This window comes from Anolis sagrei, chromosome X (assembly GCF_037176765.1).
Source record: "Anolis sagrei isolate rAnoSag1 chromosome X, rAnoSag1.mat, whole genome shotgun sequence".
In the NCBI taxonomy this organism is placed as follows: Eukaryota; Metazoa; Chordata; class Lepidosauria; order Squamata; family Dactyloidae; genus Anolis; species Anolis sagrei.
In genome coordinates, this window is record NC_090034.1 from 18,528,060 (window position 1) to 18,553,505 (window position 25,446).

General features: G+C 40.3%; 1 protein-coding gene across 12 annotated transcripts in view; it reads left to right on the top strand.

Moving 5' to 3' along the window:
* Window positions 1–25,446, top strand: part of RBFOX1 (RNA binding fox-1 homolog 1) — a 1,606,230-nt gene that overhangs the window by 1,527,718 nt on the left and 53,066 nt on the right. For 8 of the 12 annotated variants that reach the window (XM_067473365.1, XM_067473370.1, XM_067473367.1 and 5 more), the window contains one exon: window positions 7,898–7,978. The exons of the other annotated variants lie outside the window; for them this stretch is intronic. In XM_067473365.1, coding sequence (XP_067329466.1) covers window positions 7,898–7,978 — 81 coding nt within the window. The remainder of the gene's footprint in view (window positions 1–7,897; window positions 7,979–25,446) is intronic. 12 annotated transcript variants of the gene reach the window in all.

Genomic DNA, 25,446 nt, shown 5'->3' on the forward strand with positions numbered 1-25,446 from the left:
AGCTTCCAATTATGGCAAACATTCAATGCCGCAAATATACAAAGATCAAACAAAACATAAATAATTAGCAATTAAAATCAATTAAACATATAAATACAAATTAAAAACCAATTAAAACAAGTGAAACATATAAAACATAGCACCAGCCCTGAATTGTCATCCAGATTACTTCTTTCTTCTTAAGTCAGTTTGTAAGAGTCTATTGCACTTTAATTTCTAATTTTATACACTCTCGAATGTTGTCTGTCATTCCGTTATATTTTTTGTTATTATTTTGTTGATATGCATTTTAATGTGTTACTTACAACTGTTCTGTTGGGCTTGATCTCATGTAAGCCACCCTGAGTCCCTTTGGGGAGATGGAGGTTAAGTATAAAAATAAAGTTGTTGTTGTTGTTGTTGTTGTGGTTGTTTTACTTACACACAAAAACGAGATATATATGCTGGATTTCATATCACAAAACCACAAGTCGAACACTTCCCAAGCATCTAGGACTGTGTGATGTATTTTTGAATGATGCGCGCAGATCCAAGTAAGATCCAAGTTATTATTTATTATTTCTACTTGCTAAATGTGTGGTTCCACAGCCAGCATTTCCCTTTCCTCTGAAAGACCAGGAGGGAGGAGGCCAATCTAACATCACTGGGAGGGAATTCCACAGCCTAGGGGCCACCACTGAAAAGGCCTTGTCTCTCATCCCCACCAGTCATGCCTGCGAAGGAGGTGGGACCAAGAGCAGGGCCTCTCCTTAACACTTGACCTGCTCATAGAGGGAGATATGTTTGGACATATCAACATCCCTTTGAAGGCAACCATAAGGCCAGTGTGTCCCTCAATTAAAATGAGTTTGACACCTTCGTTCTATACTAACGATGAGAATATTAATTTTTTCGCCTACTGTATCCAATATTTCTATCCTGAAGTCTATTTCTGCCTTCTCACTTCCCCTTGGATACCAAAATCCATGGATGCTCAATCCCCATGATATACAATGGCATTGTAATATGGCATTTTGTACCTAAAATTGCTTTTGGGAAATATATTTTAAAATATTTTCATGCCATGCATGCAGACTATCTGGATTTGGAGGGCCAACTATATGAGATATATATTATTATTATTGGGGGGAAATGATTACAACACACAAAATGACTGCATCATGCAGCGAGGACCTCTGGATTCTTCTGAGAGGCTCAATATATGACTCTTTTTTTTTTTTGCATCAGGAGCGACTTGAGCAGGGGTTCTCAAACTATTTAAATAGAGGGCTAGGTCATAGTCTCTCAAATTGTTGGAGGGCTGGATTATAATTTAAAAAAACATGAATGAATTCCTATGCACACTGCATGTATCTTATTTGTAGTGCAAAAAACACTTAAAACAATACAATAATTAAAATGAAGAACAATTTTAACAAATATAAACTTAGTATTTCAATGAGAAGTGTGGGCCTGCTTTTGGCTGATGAGATAGGATTGTTGTTGTTGTTGTTGTTGTTGTTGTTGCTGTTGTTGTTGTTGTGTGCTTTCAAGTCATTTCAGACTTAGGTTGACCCTGAGCAAAGGCAGGATAAATGGCCTTGGAGGGCCGTATCTGGCCCTCGGGCCTTAGTTTGAGGACCCCTGGACTTGAGAAACTGCAAATCGCTTCTGGATTGTTAGAACTGGCCATCTGCAAGGACGTTTGCCCATGGGATGCCTGGATGCTTTACCATCCCATGGGACGCTTTTCTCATATCCTCGCATGAGAAGCTGGAGCTGACAGGTGGGAGCTCACCCTGCTCCCTGTATTTGAACTGCCAACCTTTCAGTCAGCAGTCCTGCCAGCAGAAGGATTTAACCAATTGCGTCAATGGATATGATGCAATCATTTCATGTCTGGTCAAAGCATATAGCCCACGTACTTCTCCAACCTCTCATTGAACTGACCAGAAGGGTTGTGTGTTTGTGTGTGTCTATGTGTAGGCATAGGGACTCTACAGTAGGTCCAAGGGGGCTTTGGTTACTGCTGAGAAAGGAGTACCAATCTTTGCATCAACCACGAAGGGATATAAATAGATGCATGGCTGGCTTATATCTGCATAGACCAGTAACTGGACACCAACCAAGGCAGTCAAAAGCAGAATGAGATGCGAGGGAAAGAAAAAGAAGGCCGAATAGTTTTCTATTTAACTTCATGTATTTTGGATTGCTGCATTGTGGCTGCTGTTTTTTTAAAAAAAATACATGAAAAATTCAAACTACTTCATAGTTAGGGTAAAGGGGCTTTCTTTTGAGCTAGTAAATGATGAAAAATTTGGCCACTTTGGAAATAAAGATGATGTATCTGTAGAGAAACTGTTGATTTAAAATATCTTTAATCTTGATAAATAAGTTTTTTAAAAGGGAGAGAGAGGAGAAGGTTATACAAAGCTGTCAGGATGGCACTGATGGATGGCAAATTCACCCATTTCTCAATTGCCGGTGAAGACACACACCACAAGGCTTAACCGCGTTGTACATCATATCTGCCAACTCATTTCTTTGATTAAATATTCCATCAGTGCAGGCTATAAGGCGGTAAACCTTAACAAGATTCATAAGATGTGCCTCTTGAATACACATAACTCACTTCCTTGGATGGAGCGCACCCCCCGCTTGTGGAAGAAAATTAGAATGGAGTTAAATTACTCTGTAAGACAAGATCAATAGATGGAGCGGAAGGGAGGGGGAGATCCCCTAATGCAATGCAAATTTAAGATATAGTTATGTCTTGACAACTCCAAGCAGACAATTAAAGTCAAAAGTAGAGCCATGTAATGTAAATCAACTCTAAAACCTTGAACATAATAGCAAACGGTCAAGGCCACTTGGTAAGCCTTGTTATAGCTGAGTTTTCACTCCCCTACAAAGAATTTGCATAATGCCGGCATTAAAAAAAACACACATAAATGACAAAGAATATAAGGTAGAGTAAAGGTGACAATAATTTCAGTATTCCCAGCTCAACAAGGCTTCTGAAGCAGCTCTATGTGAAATTCGCTATCAAACACTGGATAATTGGGAAAGTTTTAAAGTTCTGTGTTTACCAGGGACTGCCCGAAGCATAAAGCAATGAGCAAATTACACTTATACCTTTCCAAGATAGCGATATAATTCTTTACTAGAAGAACATCTGCATGGAAACCTAAACCCAAAGGGGAGGGCAGATTAGCTTCATGGTGGCTACATAACACAAGAGAGTCAGTTGAGATTAACATGAGTCAAAGTGGCTTAATGTGCATTAAGAAAAGTGGCAGGTTACTCCTGAGTTTCCCCAAGAATCCAGAGCAAACTGCACCTTTGGGCCTATGTAAACAGATGGGACAATTTCATCACAGAGTTGGCCACACCTGTTTACAGAGCCATCCTATATTCCTCAGGTTCAGGAGGCCCATGGACATGAGATGGAACATGGGGTGGATCCTGTCACTCTCCCATGCTCATTGTAGTGGTATTCGCGGGTGCAAAAGTACAGGAGGCTGTCACGCGTTGTCTCGAGCACAGGTTCTCAAAATGTGCTCCATGGAGCCCTTAGAACTCCATGAAGCACACTGAGGGGCTCCGTAGTTTCCTCTTCCTCCCTCCTCCTCCCCCTTCAAGCATTCCCTTGTGTTTCCTGCTCCTCCCCCTCCACATCTCCCTTATTTATTTGCTTCATTTCTACCCTGCCTTTGTCACCCCTGTAGGGGGACTCAAGATGGCTTACAACTCCAGCAACATTCAGTGCCACTTAAAACATAGTCATAAAATCTGTCCCATATACTAAAAACTGTTAAAACAGTTCAACAGTAGAACACATATAATACTAACAGATCAAAACATATAAAGTACATGACTCCCTTGCCTCCAAAAGCCTTTCCCCCTTGCCTTCCTTGCTTCCAAAACCCTATTTCCCTCTCACTGCTCAGGGAGTGCTTTGATTATTCTTTTACTGCATGACAGAAGGGAGTTGAATTGAATCGCCCCTGGGGTTTCTGCTATTGGGTGCGTGTTTCCATTGTTATATATTATAATATATACACATTTCTTGAAGCTTCATGAGAAACTTTTACTTCAAAAAAGGACTCAGTGACTGAAACAGTTTGAGAACCCTAGTCTAGAGGGTTCTCAAACATGTAACTATTACATGTTAGATATTCAATTCCAGGGTTCCAATCCCTGCTGGACCATGAAACCCACTGGGTCACTTTGGGCAGGTCCCATTATCTTAGGCTCAGAAAAAGCAATGGCCAATCTCTTCTGGCAATGTGGCACACCGCCATTTCAGGTGGAGGACTCCGACAATGGCCCATCTCCTCCACCTCCTCTCCTCCACCTGGGAAAGCAGCAGACTGTTGCCTCCCAGGCTGAAAGGAGAGCGTGGGGCAAGGAGGACAGGCCATTGCTGAGAGAGAGTGCTCTCAGAGATGGCCTGTCTCCTCCTCTCAGCTAGTGCCTCCTTGCCTTGCCCTTCTCTCAGCAGAAGGAAGCATGGAGCCCAGTCCTTCTCCAGAGAGAACGGCTTGAGCCAGGAAGGCAGGCAGCATCTGAAAGGGTTGTGGAGCCCTTTCAAAGACTACTTGCCTTGCCCTCCTCCCAGCATGATGCTAGGAGGATGAAGCGCCCCTCCCATCCCAATCCCACCCTCTCCTGACCCTGGTCCAGCCCTCCCTCCCTGCTGGCCCGGCCCTCCCACCAAGACCCACAATGTGGTCCAGGGCAAAAAGGTTTGTCCATGCCTGATGTACAGCATTGTTGTACAGATGTGCAGCCTCCCATATTCCCTCAGCAGATTAGTACCTTAACACCAATTTCTCAAGAGTTCCATGGGAATAAGCTTAGCTGAAATACCTCAATACATGAAATATGGAAAGAAAAAATGCTTAATGTTTCATAGACTGTTTTAACGGTGGGGGAGGAGGCAGTGTGTCAGTTTAACCATGGAAGCAATATCACAAAGGCCTAACATCAACCTGCCTTGCAATATTCACTCATAGTTCTCACAACATTCTTTCATAGTTCTTGAAACATTCGTTAGTCCTAAATTCTATTGTTTCATCCAGACTAAAGTCAACTATTGAAGGGTGAGTCAACACATCCATAAATCCAATTAGACTATAATGGAATCTGGAGCATATTTATTTTCTTTTAAATATATATTCTCGATATCTATAACAATCTTACTTGCACATGAAAATGTTGGTTTTGGAGAGGACATTGTTGGGATTCTTTTGTTCCTTTAATATTGGTCATGGCAGGTATCCTTTCTAGGAATTTGCTAAGCTGTACAATGCAACTCTAGCATAACTTCCAGAAGAAATATGTCACTTAGTAGATCTAGTAAATTCCTAAAGAGAACACATCTCCCTGAGCTGCAGGTAAGTGAAACCATGGATATCGGTTCTGAAGTTATGAGGGTCTTATTGTATTGATAATGTAAGGCAATTGAAAATGGGTCTAAAATTAAATTGATGCACCATGGATTGAGTTCAAGGAACCTAGCATTGGACAAAGCAAGCTGGAAGAGAAATGAAGACACTGGTTGTATCTAAACTGTAGAATGAAAACAGTTTGATATCAGTTCAATTGCCATGCTCAATTCTGTGGAATTCTTGGATTTGTAGCTCAGTGAGGGACTTACACTCTTTGGCAAAGCTAAAACCTTTGTCAAGGTAGAACTTCTATGATTCTGTAGTAAGTGGTGTCAGCCCACATTCATTCTACTGTGTAGATGCAGCCACTAGCTTGTATGTTCATTTGCTCATACATAAAGGGATTTGCTACATCCTACATAAAGTGTATTACCTGAATCCAAAACTATCCATGCTGACTATATTCCCATCCTGAGAAGAGAAATCCAACCCTGTTGTAATGTATATACTGTTTCCTTTACAAAACACACAGACGAACAGCATGATAAATAGCATTCGATTAACCCTGCGTGAGATTTAAATGTATAACCAATTAACTAATTTTAATCTCTCAAAAAAATAACAGCTGTTGGCATTTTTCTTTGAATAATCCTTGTTTAGTTTCCATAATAGTGTACATTTTAATGAAAAACTCATTAGAATGTAACATAGGGCATAATTAATTCTGGGTGATTCTTTCTATGTAAATAGCTGGTACAGATGCTGAATTCCATTTTCTTCTGGCTTTATTAATTTTTCATACACCAATATTTCAGCCATAATGGGCTGTAACAGCCTCTCAGAAGTTTTAGAAATGCATTAACTGCCATCAGAGTTGTTAATCTCACTGGGATTTTTACCATTTGTATGGTAATATTTTAACATTGCATTTTTTAAAACAATGGCTACGGCTTTCCCTTTTTAAAAATGTTTTGAAACAAACAGCTATGTATAATTAACGTAAGTAATATTAAACAATATAGTGTTGATGTCTCTGTCTTTGGAAAGCAACTTAATCTGTTTGGCTAAAGGCACCCTAGAAAGTGTATACAATCTATAGAGAAATGCGTGAAAAAAAGGAACCTGGAGCAAGCAGAAGCTTGACACTGTAAATCAGAAGACTTTGGCCTCTCCAATGTGTTTACAACAGGAATGAAGAGACCATTTCTTTCAAGCTCTTGGGATGTAAGGGAGAATTTCTTGGTCTTCAGACTTAAGACCTTAACACCACTTGATCGCAAGCCAGAGAATAACAGAAGTGCTCTAAACTGCCACCTTGGATGCTGCTCCACTGCTTACAACAACTAGAGAAAACAGAAACCAAAATAATCTTAATTTATTTTTATTAACCCAACGTTTATAACAAGCAAACCTTGATTTGTCATTTTACTATGCAATTATCCCTTTTACAACCCCTAAAGGCTATCGCTAGCCCTCACAATCATATGTTAGAAGCACAAACTCTTTGGTATCTCTCCCAAAATGGTATCTGAAAGCAACATAGTGTTACTATTAATCCCCATTTGGGGAAAGACTATAAAGGGGTAATTTAAAGTATTTAGGGATAATATGTTACATTGTATGAACTATTGTATTGCAGGTTTGAACACTTTTGTTTCACTATGTCATCCCTCCAAAAATGGCATGGACAAATGCTGAGCTGGTGCAGAATGGGATCAGACATGGAGGGGGGAATACTTTTCTGGAATTCAACATCATCAATCATTTGTATCTGACCACTTCACTTTGACCCAGTGCTTTTTCTTAATTCTTTATGCAAAGTGCTTAGTGGTGGCCAATAGTTTCCAGATCAGGAGGCACCTGAAGTGGTGAACTCTATCCACAGGATGGATTCACAACTTACGCAAAGGTTCCTTTGAAGTCTCGACCGAGATACAGAACAAATTCACCACTCCACCACCACCACCACCAACACTGTTCTCTACTTCACCACTTTGAAATCTCCCAATATGAAATTTTCAGATACTCATGTTGGAGACATGGGCTCAGTCAAATACATACAGAAGACACCTTATTTATTTATTTACCATATTTATATACTGCCCCTCTCAACCCAGAGGCGACTTGAGGTGATTTAAATGGACTTAAATGGACTCCCCGGGTCTTTCTAAAAATGATTAATGTTTGCTTGTTTTTGTGTGCATTCAAGCCATTTTTAACTTATGGAGACCCTATAATAGGGTTTTCTGGGGCCAAGTGTGCGTAACTTTCCTGAGCTCCATGGTTTCCATGGCCAAGTAGGGAATCCAAACCTGGTCTTCAGAGTCATAAAGTCCAGCTCCCAAACCATTTCATCACATGTGATCTTCAAAACACTGCATTTCCCATAACTTCATGGCTTGATTGTATTGGGATTTTTTTTTGCTCCTGAATATATACTAATATATCATCAGATTCAATTTGCACACTCCCTATCTCAGAACCTACTCTCTTCCTCTGTCTCTCTCTGTGTCTCTCTCCCATAGGCAGGGTGCTGCTGTGCCAGGCAAACCAAGAAGGATCTCCCGTGTACAGTGCCCCCAGTTCGCTAGTATACACGTCCACAAGTAAGCCAGCATTACAGCTCTCTTTGTAATTTATTTACATTTTTCTTGCCTGAAGAAATGTCAATCACATTATCAAGCTCTTAATGTAATACACAGAGGGGTGTTGTTTAAATGCTTAGGGTATTGTTATTATCATGTGCCTTCAAGGCAACTCTGACTTATGGAGACTACTGTAGGATTTTTGGGGCTATATATATTCCAACAAGGGTTGCCATTGCCTTCCTATGAGACTGAGAGGGTGTGACTTGCCCAAGGTCACCAAGTGGGGAGTTATCTAATTATGCACGCAAACCACAAGACCATTCTGTTTTGTGAAGCATATTTCCCAGGGTCCGGTCGTCCATGTTCAATAACAGTCCAAGGTGAAGAGGGTGAAATGGCCACCAACACACCCACAGAGAACTGGGAGGACAATTTTGGACAAAAATGGGTGCTCTGTTAGCTGTTTTGAGTCTCCTTGTGGGGAGAAAACATAGAGTACAAATAAATAAATAAATAAATCCACCTCACTGGAAAAATGGTCCCACTTTTTGCAGTGCCCCGTTGTATGGAACATCTTGCACAGTGGCTTATTGTGTATCCCTGATATGTGGTGTCCCATTGCATATAATCACAATTCTCGAACATGGGGCAGATCTAAACTGACCCATTATCCTAGGGAAGATCTGACATGTTGTGGAGGCAGGAAAGAGATCCCACTGCCCAGTGGTGCCAAACTCAGTTTGTCACTGTAGGACAGTCATCCTTATCATCCCCTCCCATTCTCCTTGTTGTCTTGGTCTCCAGGCATAATGTGGGTCCTGCTGGGTGCTTGCCACTGTAGGTGATGTTGGCCAGGATGCCAGCATGACAAGGAATGGGGAGTGGAAGAATCATCTCCTCCACTCTGCCTCCTTTCCCCAATCCCCCATCATGACAGCTAACATCATCACATGACAAGTGACAAACTGGACCCATATCACACATGGAGGCCATCACAATAAGAAGAACAAGAAGAGATGGTGAGTGCCATCCCATGTTCATGGCTACCTGAACCCGATGAACATAAAGTTTGTGTGGCTTCATATCCGGACCAACTGCAGCCCAAATTTACAGATTGCTCCCAATTTTGGGGATGATTTTGATTAACATGGGTCAAGGTTGCTTTGCTCCACATTACCTCAGATCAATGAGTTAAACCTTTGTGCCAGCAGGACTGCTGATGGACAGGTCAGTGGTTTGAATCTGGGGAGAGCGGCTTGAGCTCCGTCTGTCAGCTCCAGCTCCCCATGTTGGGACATGAGAGAAGTCTCCCACAAGGATGGTAAAACATCAAACATCTGGGCATCCCCTGGGCAACATCCTTGCAGATGGCCAATTCTCTCATACCAGGAGTGACTTGCAGTTTCTCAAGTTGCTCCTGACACAAAAAAAAAAAAACCCCTCAGATCAGTACTGTACGTATTTTGGTTGTAATGGAGCTGGTTTGCATTAAATGGCCAGTGTAGATGTGCCCATGGTTGTGTATCATGTCACTAATGTTGTTCTATCATTATCAGTTTACACATCATCTATAGGATGGATCCTATAGATGATGTGTGCTCAAAAATGCTAGCAAATTCATCCAATGCCAGCTTATTCATGCAACAGACAAATTAAGAATTCTGGGAGTAATCCTCCCATTGAAATTCTCTTTCTTTTTTCCTATGAGGGGAAAATAACAAATCTCATTGTCTCATGATAAGCAGGAATGGTTCCCACTTTTCTCAAAAGCCACCTGAGGATGAATCTAATCAGGATTTATACCCTGGTGCCTGATGCCAACTCTATCTTCTTTTTTCCAACCAGATGAAGACCCCTTTTTAATGTGCTCCAGCTTTCAACATTTTTAATTTTTCATTGATGTTTTCCCCCTGGCTTTCTTTTGAGTACTGTTCCGTTTTGGCTGTTTATTGCGTTCTCGCTATTGATTGCTATTTTTAACCATTGTTATGGAAACTGCTATAACTTCAGGGCTCTAGGAAAATGCAGGGGATGCCTGCGCCATGAATATATATTTTTTCTAAATAACTTTGAGCATCCATGAGAACATAGTAGAGGTCCCTGCTTACCTGACCATGAAAGACTGTCTATCTGTCAGTTTGTGTGGACCAAAGCGGAATACGGATTCAGGTCTTGCTGGATTCTGCTTGTCTGTGACTACTAGAAAAGCTTGGTTTGACTTCGAAAGCATTAAAGCTGGTTTTTAAATTTTAATTAAGAAAATTGGCCCTATTACTTTCTTGATTGCTTCTTTTCCTTGCTTGGCTACTGTAAAGAAAGCTTCTTCATATAACTTGCAGTCAGTGTGACAAAACTTTTAACTGTCAGATCATCAAATAGAACAAAGAAAACCAAGAAAATTGTGACAGAGATAGAAGAGAATAAAAATAATGTGAGGTGAAAATTAAAAGGTCTTCTGCTGCATAGATATACAGTTAGATGTTCTGCAAGATGTTTTGTCCTCAGGTAAGTAAATCAGAACCCATGTGACAGAAAAATATGATGCCTTTTCATATATGCATGTGTTATGTATGTATAAGTTGAGTATTCCTTACCTAAAATGCATGGGACCTGAACTGTTCTGAGTTTGGGAGGTGTGTGTCCCTGAGTTACAAACATCTGACTTACAAATGACTCATAGTTGAGAACAGGGCGAAGACAACAAAAAGTGAGGGAAATCTGTTGCAGCAAAACTTTTGGGGGTTTTGTTCAGCAACAAACCAACCCCCTTCTTCAGCAGACAGTCACAACTTGTATCTTTTGTAGAAAACTTTATACAATTGTATTTACAAAAGTCTAGCATGGTTGAGTCCTTAATGTTTGCTGCTGAAATGGTCCTGATTCTTATCATCACTTAATGCCACTTCAGAAGTGATATATAGTTATAAAACTCTGACAAAATCTACCCCTCGGCAGGGAAATTCCTAGAAGAGTTATCACGGGGAAAAGGTGCCTAAGCTGAAGCTTTATCGCCAGTCCTTGTTTCCACAACAAACCACATTTTTCAAAGTCCAATTCTCACAGGGACAAAAAGTGAGGTGCAAACTTCTGAACAGGGGCTCAGACAGAAAGGAAACATCATAAGGGTGTTACTAATCACCTTTCCCTATGTGATCCAAAGCTAATAGAGATTAGAGTTACATTTAAAAATGTACCTGCTCTGATTTACTTACACATTTAACTTAAGAACAAACCTCCAGAACCAATTGTGTTTGTAACTTGGGGACTACCTGTGTGTGTGTGTGTGTGTGTGTGTGTGTAGATGATTTCAGAATGTCTGCATTCACATATATGTACATCATGAGACATCTTGGAGATGGGGCCCAGGTCTAAACTCATTTTGTGGATGAAAATAATGTTTGTATGCATTGAGCCATGGAAAACAAAGCTGTCCCTATCTCAGCCACTCATGTGATCAATTTTAGATTTTGAAATATTTTGGATTTTGAATCTCCGGATAAGCGATATTTAAATAATTCTGTTTGTTAAATTGTTCTAATCAATATTTTATAAAATGAGTAGGTACATCTTTCTAGGCTTCCAAAATGAACTTCTCAGCAGAGAAATCTTAAATAACATGTAAGGCAACAACTCCCAGGATTCCATTGCACGGAGCCATAGCAGTTAAAGTGGCTTTAAACTGCATTAATTCTACAGTGCAGGTCAGTGGTTTTCAACCTGTAGGTCCCCAAATGTTTCGGACCTCAACTCCCAGAAATCCTAACAGCTGGTAAACTGGCTTGGATTTCTGGGAATTGCAGGCCAAAACACCTGGGGACCCACAGGTTGAAAAACACTGGTGTAGATGCACCCTAGACCAGAATAACATTGATTAGAACCAAACAATGTTTTGAGACTAATCAATGAATTGTTGAATGGATCAAACCCTTCCATTCAGTATAAGGATTCCGATAGTGAATGGAGTAAGTTTTGATCTTTCTTCAGTTTCCTATGTCATAATCTATATGCAGCACTGACATACAAACAAAAGGGGGAAAGAAAACAGAAGCATCTAAATCTATTCCATACTGCTCTAGTTCTTTACATAATTGTCTGAGAAAACTTCCATCAGTTCCTGTAATTAAACTAATGGCCTAAATGAATTTCCAGATCACTAGCTATTCATTCTGATATGTCATTACACCAAGTTGAATTAATAGGAAGAAAGTTTCCAGCCCATTGTGCCCCTGAAATGTGATTCTATTTCGGCTGTTTTAATTAGCAATATTCACTCGGCTTTTCCCCAACTCCAACCCACCCATTCAGGCCACATACACTTGATGTTCCCTGTTAATAGACTGTGGTTTTTCTTTGTTGTTCAACATCAAGTGAAACTTTGGGTAATAAGCACCATTTTGGGTGTGTCTGCATTGTAAAATGAATGTAGTTTGACACTGCTTGAACTGCCATAACTGAATGCTATAGAACAGGCATCGGCAAACTTTCTAACTTGGGGGCCACATGGTAAGCCAGAGCAGGGTGGGCAGACCAGGAGAGGGGGGGTTCTCCCCAAGTCCCCTCCCTGGCCTTTCCTCCCCTTACTCTTCTCTTTTGGAGGTGGACAATGAATGAAAGACAGGAAATGTTTGGATCTCAAAAGGATTAGCCTTCGTCAGGATGAGATGGTGGACGGGAGAGAAAAAAAGTATCAATTAGACGCCGTATTGCCTACTCCTGATATAGAATCCTAGAGCTGGAAGAGATCCCCAAGGGCCATTCAGTCCAACCTACTGCCATGCAAGAAGGCACAATCAAAGCACTCCTGATAGACATCCTCTGCAGAAAAGCCTCCATCACACTCCTAGGCAGCCTATGCCACTCTCCAGTAGTTCTTATTCTCAGGAAGTTCTTCCTAATCGTTTCAGTCAAATCTCTTTTGAACCCATTGCTCCCTTGTGCCCTGATCAGAGTAGCAGAAAGTTTTTAATAAACAACATTTAAAAAACTACAAGAGCTATCTACTTGAATTTTATGTACAATGCACAAGATAACCAGAGCATCAATCCCCAGAAGTTTCAAAATGATTCACACATACCCAGATTTTTTAAAATTTAGACAAAAACAATTTCTTCCCCCCAAAAAGAGACTCCTTGAATGTCTGTCTGTCTTTATGAGACACGACTACATAACTTTAACTTAGCACAGATTTATACTATTATTTATTTACTTTAGCCCTCTTTGCAAATTCAATAATTTTATTTATTAATGACTGGCTGGCTTCAGCCATCATTGGGTCCTTCAGATGCTGAGCAAGTGAGCATTGCATTCTGAGAAATGTAGTTTAGGGCAGAGCCTTTTGCATTCTCTGGGGCCTCACCTTCCCAACATTTTTAAGCTTTCTGTGTTCTCAGTCTCTTGCCCATTAACTGTAGTTCTGCCCACAGTGCCTTTCTTATGGCGATTGGGCCAAAGACCAGCAAGCAGTCTGGGTTTGAATTTAAACACAAGCAATGGCCTCTTTGGCTTTGCTAGTGTTTGCCAAAGTTACTTAATGCTTATAGTAAAAATTACATTGATCTTGGGAGACATCGAAATGTTACAAAATCTTAATGAAAATTATTGGTGAGTGTTTCAGTTTCTAAATTCCCTCCCACCTTTCCTGCATGTTTCTAATATCGCTTCATATGCACGAATTTAACTAATTTGATCTGAAATATGAATTAAAAATGAGTCTAACAATAATGGCACTTGGTGCCTTTCATGACAATTACCAGAGTGACAAAGTGACACAGGAGGTGGAAGGAAGGAATCATTCCCTGCTTTTGCCTCCCTTCACCGATTGCCTTGTCACTCTGGATAGGTGACCAGTGCCATTTTCCTGTCTGGTGGGCACCACAAAAGCCAGAATGATAGGGCATGGTAGGTACTGTAGGTCTCATACCCTGTCCCTGGGCTGCTGGGGAAAGTGGGGTGTGGATAAAAATAGTTGCAACTGCTTTCCAAATAGGAAACCGCCCAACTGTTTTCTTGAGCCTGAGTTTGCAGTTTATTCATGGGGAAAATTCAGATAATCTGCGACTTCTGTTAATGCGGATCAAGGATGTGTTGATCAAACTTAGCCCATGTTAACCCAAATCAGCTCAGAACATCAGGCAACTGATTTGCCTCCCTTTGAGTTGAAGGGTCAGTGTATATCAGGGGTCCTCAAACTAAGGCCCGGAGGCTGGATACGGTCCTCCAAGGTCATTTACCTGGCCCTCACTCAGGGTCAACCTAAGTCTGAAATGACTTGAAAGCACACAACAACAACAAAACAATCCTATTGCATCAGCCAAAAGCATGCCCACACTTCCCATTGAAATACAAATTAAATTTATATTTGTTAAAAATATTCTTCATTTTAATTATTGGATTGTTTTAAAGTGTATTTTGCACTACAAATAAGATATGTGCAATGTGCATGGGAATTCATTTTTTTAAAAAAAAAATTATCTGGCCCTCCAACAGTTTGAGAGACTGTGACCTGTTTAAAAAGATTGAGGACCCCTGGTGTATATGGTCCAAGAGGGGATTCCTTCCATCAGATGGGCATATATTTTTGAGAAGACATAACTCAAAGGTGACAATGCCCTTTATACTGATCACTGAATGGCTATGAACAACCTCACAATGCCGCTGTAATTTATTCCAGGTTTGCCTAGATAGTATCTATGGGGAACTTTTATTTGGGATCTGCCTTTTCTTTCATCTGCATTCCTCACCTGTGCTTTTGGCCTGAACTCTTCGTTTTAGACAATGAAATCCAGCTACCTCCCAACTAACAGCCTCCTGGAACGCTTCCAAACAGCCTGGTTGTCATGATATTTCTTTCACAAAAATACATATGACAGATAAGTAGCCACCTTGGGATATACTTTCTCCTTGTGTCAGAGAGATATTAAAACAATAAACTACGTTGCCTTGGGACTTGAGTGTACAAGCAGGCTGAAAACAACCCAGTAGAGATGAGATTGTTTTGAAAGGTGGCAAGCCCGTTGCTTCAAAGAAAGAAAGGGGGGGAATCCCCAGAAACCTATGGTACCACTGACAGAAAATATTCTGAGTGCAACCTCTTCTTAGGTAGATGGGGAAATAGTTTCAGAGCATTGTAAATCCCATCATTGTAAGGGAGTGTGGGGCATTCAACATTATTTATCACCTTGCTAGGCATAGAAATCTGAAAATAATAAATCAGTCTGCACTTCATTACTTGGATTTTTTTTTTTAAAAAAAGAGTTTTTGTGCACAATACATTTGTCAAATGGATGGATGTTGTAGCCCTTTAGATATTCAACCAGGAATAGTTCTTGATGGATTTAGTACATGTATATCTCATGTCGGTCATTACAGCAGCCACTCTTCCTCCTCGCTCCAGTTTTGTCTCACAGCAACCCTGCCAGGTACATCAGGTTCAGAGAATGCAATAGTAGATCCTGCTTTTTCCTCCCAGTTTGGGATGCAAAATATCCTTAAAGCATTGTAGAGCTCTGAAGGCAAGGTACAAGAATATGAAGCTATTCAGTGTAATTATCTCTTCCCACCAAAAAAGTCTTATTTTCAAGATCCTTCAAGGCTCGTTAAATGCTATATGTATATCACACACACACAGAAACTCTCTCTCTCTCTCATGCACACACACACACGCACACACACACGTATATGATAAAAAACAAATATAGTCATCCATGGAAAGGTAGAAGAAAATTCCTCCACGAATATCAAAAGTAATGCACAGAAATACACAATTAATTACTAATCCCCAGTCAACTGATATTCTTGAGATCTGAGGGTCTAGGGCAGGGGTCCCCAACCTTTTTAAGTGGAGGGCAGTTCATCACCACTCAGACTGTTGGGCAGCTGGACTTTAATTGTGTGTGGATGCCTTCGCACTCCATGCATGCATCGGGTGTGGATCGGGCATAAGTGTATGTATGCGTCATGCATTGGCTGTGCCGCACACTTGCTTCTGTGCATACACATTTGCTGCCACTTCCACAACACACTCACCACTGCCACCCACGCTCACAGCACTCACCCCACCACCATCACTCATACTCACCCTTGCTGCTGTCTCACACACATACTTCCTGCACCTGGAAAAACACCTTGGTGGGTTGCTTTCAGCCTGCACACCTTTGTTTGGGGGCTCCTGGTATAAGGTAATCCTTAACCAACAAGCCTATTCCAACTTGATGATCCAGATGGGTGAACAATAACACAATTCAGACTTGATACAACAGTGTAGTCAGAAACCCTACTCCAACTTAATGACACAAATGTGTGGTAAACAACACAATCATAACTTGACCCAGATATGTCGTCAACAACACAATCCTGACTTGATGATCTAGATATGTGGTCAACATTTGGATCATAAATGTAGAAAAGGGCTACCAAATCAAGACTATCTTCAGCCTCAGATCAAAGATTTGGCGGTCAGATATCAAGACTCTGCAACCTAGGGGTGTCTCCTTGTGAGTGTGGGTGATGTTACTAGGTGATGTTATTAACCATGGTACAATAAACATGCCCATTTACACAGAATATTCCATTGAAATAAAAAATCTGTAAAAATGGGAGAACTGCAATACACACCATTTTCAAGGAAGCACTCCTGAGATTCCCTCTGCTCTTCACTCAACAAAAAATGAGAACCTGAGATCTGGGAACCTTAACATGGAACCTGGTAACCAGTTGACTCACCTATAAGCTGATTATTTCAAGAGGTCATTAAACATTGCAAACCATGACTTTTCTAGGGTGCATCTACACTGTAGAATCATTGAAGTTTGGCACAACATTAACTGCCATGTCTCAGTCTATACTATGAAACTTTAGGATGCATAGGTTGATAAAGAACCAGTCCTCTTTGGCAGAGAAGGCTCGAGACTTTGTCAAGTGACAGCTCTCACAGTGTCATAGCATTGAACCAAGTTGTCAACCTGCATTCATTTTACAGTGTGGATGTATCCTTGTGGATATCCTTTGGCATGTATTCTTCTATTTTAACACCTGGTTAAAAGAATGGTGGAGGCATAATTGCACAGAAAAGAGATGTCCTTTCTTTATTGTGGTTCAAATAGATTTATTCTATCATGGAACAAAGAAACAAAAGACAACCCCTTGTAGTTTCTGTCCTCCTCTTTTTGCCATTTCTTGTTATTTAAAAATAATGAGAAATGCTGGTGATTTCACACTCAATTAACTAACATTCATGCCCAGCCAGAATGGGTCGAACTGGTTTCTCTGTTCTGTTGCTTGACAGGATACGGATGAATCCAATGTATTTTTCTCCTGACGCTATATTCAACTGCATTGTTATGTTCACTCCAAAAATATGTTCAAAGTCAAAAGTTTCAGCTTTGAGGACTAAGGTAGACATTGTGTTACATTACATATGTTGCTCTTATATTAAAACAATAAGAGGGTTCTTTTTCCTTCCTCCTCTTCTGTTGCCTAAATTTTTATTTTCATGTCTTGGGTTATTGTAGATATTGGAACTTCTGCTTCATTTCCATAATCATGAAGAGTCCAGATAGAAGACAGGTTGGCTCACTTCAGACATACCTAATTCACACTTTCCAGTTCAATACACAATGTAATACACAGGCAGGCTTTCATATTTGCACTGCCCTGAATTTTACACTGACGGCCGCATGGAAAATAGCACAAAATAATGAACATATCAGGGAAGAACACACAAAGAAATCTGTTTAGTTATTATTGCCATGGGTTTTGCAGTCTATCATATGTTATCTACTGGAGTATTGGACCATCAATGATTCAGAACCTTCAAAGCATTGGATAATGTGTCATAATGTGGATAATGTGGGATCTCCGTTAGTCAACAAGTGACCTGAAGCCACATAAAGACACACAGAGATAGCTCTTGTCCAACTCAAGAGAACAGTGGTAAACTCAAGAGTAGATGGGTTATTGTAGGTTTTTCAGGCTATATAGCCATGTTCTAGAAGCATTCTCTCCCGATGTTTCGTCTGCATCTATGGCAGGCATCCTCAGAGGAGATGTCAGGAAGAGAATGCTTCTAGAACATGGCCATATAGCCTGAAAAACCTACACCAACCCAGTGATTCCGGCCATGAAGGCCTTCGACAATCAAGAGTAGATCTTCCAGTCCCATAGTGATGTACCCTTGCCTGCTTCTGTTTGCACATGCGATGAAATGCAACCATTCTTGAACCACAACAACAACAACACATTTTTATTTATTATTGGCCTCTCCTTACGGCTCAATGCAGGGCAAAACACAGTTAAAATACAGCATCATTAGAAAATGCATTCAATAAAAACATTAAAAGAGGGGTAGATTGCTAGTTTCATATGGGATGAATTAGAAAATAGATCATACATCTACACTGTAATATTAATTCAGGTTGAGACCACCTTAATAATCTTGGCTGAATGTTATGGGGCCATAGCTGTCATCGTTTGGTGATGAGGCATATCATTTTTTGGGAGGAAGGCTCACGACCTTCTAAAACTGCACCTTGTGATTCCATGGCAGCTAAAGTGGTGTCAAACTGCATTCATTTAACAATGTAAATGTACCTAAACTTCCATGGTCTGCCTTTTTACCTTGAAACAAATCTTTCCCATTGAAGATCTTTCCAGATTGGAAATCCAGGTCTAAATGTTAGCTATTGTTTCCAATTCTCTCTCTAAAAAACTCATTCAAACATTCAATTAGTTTGGAGTGGTTTTCTAAGAAACTATCTCCCCACTTTTTAAAAAGGGGGAGGGAGTTAATTAATCAGACTCGTGTCAATTTCCCTGTGCCCTGTCAATTTGTGCAGAAGTAATTAATCACTAATCATCGCCCGGTTGGCGGCAAGCAAAGGGATGATGCACGAGCTGTATCGTCTCTTTGGAGAGGGAAAAAATGGCGCGCACAGCCACAGCAAATATATCTTGTCTTTCATAATATTTTATCAACACTTTTGCATGTTGTAATAGACTGCAGCAACAAGCAGCTGTAGTTCAATGCAATATGAATATTAAAGGAACAAATGGGAACAGATTTATAGGCTATTGCTTTGCTGTTATGTCAGTTCAGAGATTACACCGAGCAAATGAACAGTGAAAAATTACTCTTCCATGTGGGGAGTGGTGATTAAACTTGTACATTAATTAGAGATGGTGTGTGTGTGTGTGTGTGTGTGAGAGAGAGAGAGAGAGAGAGAGAGAGAGAGAGAGAAAATGTACATCCCCCCCCAATGAATTTCAAATTTCAAATAAAAATGGCCTGCAAGACACTGTTTGTTCAAAATACACAAAACACCTCAGTTTGCTTCCAATGCAGAGTTGAACATGATGATAAATAGACAATTGCTTTGATAATCCCAAAGAAGCATTGCCATGAATCTACAAGACATTGTAAATACAGTTTGCTGATCTCAAAATACACAGGATTTGGGCAAATTACAGTCATCCATCCACTTTTGCAGATGTGATTTTTGTGGATTTGATTAAAATGCTCTCTCAAGGAATTTCTAGGTCCTCCAATGATTCTATAGTCAACTTTGGCTGGAAATTGATCATAGCATCATTATGCTGGACCTAAGTTCTCCAGTATGATTTGAATGTCTTATATAAGTTGACCATATAATCATGCTGGAGAACATAAAGATTCCCTCATCACACTAGAGAGTGAATCTACCTTAAATCCAGTTCAAGTGTGGTCAGACTGCATTCATTCCACTCTGTGTATTTTTGTGCTGTAAAGTGCTGTTAATCTGTTTGGTGGATTTCACCAGAAGGTCACAGGACTGCTGTCTTTTGGGTAGGGTTGTCCACACTCTCACACCTGGCCCAGGAAGACCTAAGTGCTGTGTTTTTCCTATGGAGGCTCAGAGGAAGAGTGACAGGTGCTTGGCGCATGTAGAGGTGCCTGGAGAGTGCATCAGAGAGGAAAGATTCATCCATCCAGTTTGATGGTACTCCTTCCTCTCTCGGCATATGGTGCTCTTATGAAAACCCAAATTAGAGCTGGAATGCAACGAATAATTGGTCGTTAAAGGGGCTGTAGGCTTTGATGGCTTTGATGGGGAATCGGCTCCCCTGTCGGGTTTTGCATCTGCTCTTTTGTCATCTATCCCTCAGTTTCAAAACTGGGATGCTCCATTGATGATTTCTTTGCAGTTTTACAGTCATTAGCCTTCTCTACCCAAGCATGCCAGAGCCTCACTAAACTATGAATCCCAGAATTTCATAGTATCTAGCTTTGGCAGTTCGGGTGGTATCAGACAGTGAATCACCCTGAATCCCCTTCAGGGTTGAGAAGGGCAGTATCAAATTGCAAACAAACAAACAAACAAACAAACAAACTGCATTAATTCTATAGTGTAGATGCAACCTATGACTTTGGATAACATCCCTTCTTGGCCACAGAAACCCATTGAGTGGCTTTGGATGAGTCACACTTTCTCAGGCCTCATCAACATTGCCATATAATCAATCTCTCTCTCTCTCTCTCTCTCTCTCTCTCTCTCCCCCCCCCCCCCCCTTATATATATACCAGCTGTACCCACCACACTTTGCTGTGGCCAACTTTCCCTCCCTCTTTCCTCCTTTCTTTCTCTTCTTCTTTCCTTCCCTCTTTCCTTCCTTTCTTCATTTTTTTCTTTCATTCTCTCCTTCCTTCCTTCTCTTCCACTTCCCTTCCTTTCCTACCTCCCTTTTCTTTCCCTTCCTCTTTTTCCTCTGTCTTCCTTCTATACCTGTTCTTGGACTGCAACTCCCAGCAGTCCTCCTGATCAATCTATCTACCTACTTACCTATCTCTATCTAATCTATCTATCTATCTATCTATCTATCTATCTATCTATCTATCTTATCTATCTGGAGGGTTGCTGGGAGTTGCAGTCCAGGAATAGGAAATTGGAAATATGTAGGGATTGGGATGCTCTCAAAAAAAATCCAAGGAGAAAAAAAAGCTCACAGCTTGGGAGGAGTGCATTTGGACCATCCTCCTCTCCTAAAGGGCCCAGTCTAGAGGATGCTGGGAGCAGTAGTCCAGAAGAGAGTGTGAATATGCTATTGAGTATTTTGTTTGCTAGGGGCGTTGTTTTTGCACATGTGCTGTAGCATCTTTTTGGTTTTTGGCCTTTTAAGTCTCTTCTGTTGTGTTTTTCCAGTGTTTTTATGAGTGATGGTCATTCATTGGCCTGATAGGGGTATTGTGTCCAAATTTCGTGTCAATTTGTCCAGTGGTTTTTGAGTTATGTTAAGCCCACAAACAAACATTACATTTTTATTTATATAGATTCTCTGTTTGTTTTGAGTGACATCATAACTCAAAAACCACTGGACTAATTGTCACCAAATTTGGCCACAAAACTCCTACTAACCCTAGGAGTGACCATCACTCAAAATAATTGATTTTGTCATTTGGGAGTCATAGTTGCTGGAATTTATAGTTAACCTACAATCAAGAGCACTGTGGATTCAAACGATGAAGGATCTAGACCAAACTTGGCATGAATACTCCATATTCCCAAATATTAACACAGATGGAGTTTGGGGAAGGTAGACCTTGACATTTGAGAGTTGTAGTTACTGGGATTTATAGTTCACCTACAATCAGAGCATTCTGAACTCCACCAACAATGGAATTGAACCAAACTTGGCACACAGGATTTCCATGAGCAACAGAAAACATTAGAAGGGTTTCATGAGCATTGACCTTGAGTTTTGGAGTTGTCGTTCACCTACACCCAGAGAGCATTGTGGACTCAAACATAACTATGGATTTACACGTCCATTTAATACAGCATCTGGCAGATAATCTGGGATCAGAAACTGGATTATATGGCAGTGTAGATGGGGCCTATATTAGGAAGGGATATTGGATATAAATGTGCTATTTTGCCTATATTTTTATTTGTTTAATATCCTACCCTTCTCCAAGTAGGATACCAAGGCCACATACTTAAGTATAGTTAAAAAAGAAAAGATCTACTTTCTTGACCAAAGACTATTGTGATGATGATGATGATTATGATGATGATGATGATATCAATTGGGATAAAATAGCATTTGATTGCAGTTCTGGTGTGAGCCTGCCTGCTTTGTACTTGGCTGCAAAACTCACTCTCATCTTTCCTTCTTTGCTCCTATATGGATATGAAAATAAACCTGGTTAAATCATTCTGCTTCTCTGAAATGCTGATTTCAATGTTCTGTGCATAAAAGCTCAATTTCCCCCATCCTTTCTTCAATGGTTCATCACCCAGATGCATAGATGGAATTAATTTTAAGGTTGATTATACTACAGTCATTTCCAGGGATGTGGTATAAATCATTATGGATTAAGGACTAAATTCAATTTTCTTTGCAATTATATCACTCAATTTTTTTTAATCTGCCACATTAAATTTGAAGGGTCTGGAGGTTAGTGGAAGAAGATATGGGTTGTGCACCGAAGGTCTCATATAGGTTATCTGGACCTCCAATTAAAAAATAATCCAGGGATGAGGAGGAATTCTCAATCTGAACATACAAAATCAAGTTATATCAGTATATATCGTGACAGTATTTTGAGGCTGCTGTATTTGTTTCTGTTGTAATCATTTAAACTTAGTAGAAATACATAGATTTCTGTTCTTTGAGATCATTCAGCAGCAGTTTTCATTACCAGCAGCAACACTAGGCATTACCTTTAAAAAATGAGATAGAATATATTACGATAAAAAAGTTCCAAAAGTCTTGCATGTTTCAGTGACTGCAATTCATATTGCACTCTCTAGACACTCCTCTTCTTTTGGGAGCTAGATGTGAAGATAGTCCATTAGAATACATCAAGAGTCTTACAATACTCTTCTTAAAAATAATAATAAAGAATGACTGTATGGGTCTCATAATCTTCCCAAGTCAATAGGAAGCAATAGCATTGAAGAGATCTGAATGCAGTTTGGCTAATTTGCCTACACTGCCAAGAAAGCTGGATATTAGAGGTGTGCACAGTACACGCTTCTCCTGTTTCATCCATTCTTTTGTTCAATTCATTTCGGATGGGAGCACAAAACGGGAACCCCTCCCCTGGAATGAAAACAAGGTTGAAACAAAAGCAAGTGGATGTGGGTACTATTTTCTTGCCTGCCTTACATGGCCCACAGAGAGCTATTTCCCTCTTAGCCCTCCACTTGCCTACTGCCTGCCTCACCTCGCCCACCACCGCTCGTCTCCTCTGCAGACCAAGGAGAAAGCATCACAAGAGGAGTGGTATCTTAAGCCCTGTCTTTAAACCCAGTTCTTTTCTGCAGATCGAGGGGAAAACATCACAGGGAGAATGGTATCTTAAGTAACTCTGATACTTTTAATCAGGTCAAAATGAAGAATATAAGGGCAAACCATGTTATTGCCAAAAATGATAGGAAGGGGAGGGGAATTCCCCCCATTTCCGCCAGTTAAAGAAGTGAAATAGTGGGGCTGGATACTGGGCTGTTTGTGTGGTGTATTGAGCTTCTTTGACATTTGGCAGGAAAGAATGGTGCCCAGCCTGGCCCCACTCCTGCTGCTGCTCCTGGAGAAATTAGAGGGCAGGGCCAGCGGGAGAAAGAGGGAATGTTTTTAGAAAGATTTTATTTATAGCAAGAAAAAAATGCCTAAAAATCAGGGGATGACCCAAACGTTATAAAACTTGGTGGGATAAAAGTGGTAGATGTGTCTTCCATGTATGGTGATTTTCAGCACTCTAGCCTTACAAGTAAGGGGAAGGGGAGTCTGGGGAAACCCAGCCATAGTGGCCATTGGGTGGAAATTTTTCATTTTTTTCAGATGCAGAATGAAAACACCCATTCAGAAAGGCACCTATTTTTGGGAGGTATTTGAAAACAAAAAAAAGGGGGGGGGGTTACAAATGAAACAAACAGAAACAGATAGTGATTCTATACAAATGAACAAGACAACTGGATATTGGCTAACCCAGCTACCTTCATCCACTTTAGCTACTATAAGGATACCAAAGTTAGTTCTCCCATTGGATAAATGTGGTTTTCTGTTGCAAGAGCTCCCAATTCTTTTCATTATCTGGAATTGTTCACTGATAGTTTCACTGGCCTCTTTGGAGACCACAAAACTCTTATGTTTTTATGATAGCAATGATTCATAGCTTATCTCTTTCCCATAGCAGAACTCAAAAAAAACATAGATGGACTCCATCCAAGCCCTCACTTAGGATCCATCCACATTACTTTGACACTACTTTAACTGCAATGACAGAATGCTATGCTATCTTGGGAGCTAAAGTTTGGTGAGGAACCAGCTTTGTTGAGCAGAGAAGCCTAAAGAGCACATCAGACTACAAATCCCAGAACTCCATACCTTTGAACCAAGGCAATTCGAGGGGTGTCAAAATGCATTCATTCTACAGTGTAGATACAGCCCATGGGAGACTTAGATGTGTAACTTTTATGTTATTTGTGTGTGCTGAGATATATGTATATATATATATATATATCTGTGTGTATTATTGCGGAGAGAAACAGAGAGAGGGAGAAGGAGGATGGGAGAACAAAACACTTGCAGATGCAGGCTGCTGCATCCGCACATTGGGGACGTGTGTCTTTATTTTTCATCTTAATGGTGTTTTGAAAATGTGATGCGGAAGCCAATGAGCAGCCAGAGCTGGCTTGGCAATGGGTCCATGCGCAAGCTTTAAATTAAGCTTTCTATGTATCATTACCTCTGTTCACTTGCTTTCATTGAGGTTGATTCAGTGATATTTGTTTTCCTTGCTTGCTTGATTAAAATACTGGCTTGAAAGTCTCCCCTCCCGTAAGGATCATGTCATTCATTTGGACAACGTGTGCATGGGCTCCTTTTCTTCTCTTGCTCTCAGAGATGCTCATTCAAATAGTTTCTATATCTCCAGTAAATAATATATTCTCTGGCATCCATTCAACAGTTGATTTAGTAAGTCTACATTCTTTCGGTTTAACAATGGCATTCTGACCATACATCTACTTATACATATACACTGTATAATTGATGCAGCTTGAGACCACCTGAATTGCCCTGTCTCCATGCAATGGAATTCTGGAATGTGAAATTCTATGAAATATCAGTGCATTCAGGTGCCACAAAAATGACATAGGATGCAACCATGACAGATAAAGTTATGTCCAAACTGCTATAATTCAGCCATGTGAATGGTCATTGAATAGCATGAACATGTGTATTGCAATTTCACACTGAGCTGTCAGCCATGCACACTGATCCACTTATATTGCACTATGTTGGTGTCCAGTATGCAGGACATAACTCCACCAGTAAGCCATAGCCTCTTTTAAAGTCAGAAGGGACCATAGGAGTTATCTAGTCAACGAACAACGAATTTACTGTGACGACTGACCATTGTAATTATGTGCTTGCATTTTGCTATTTTAACGTTTTAGTGTAATATGTAATATGATGTTTTTAATTACTGTTTGTGATATTATTGTTGGAAA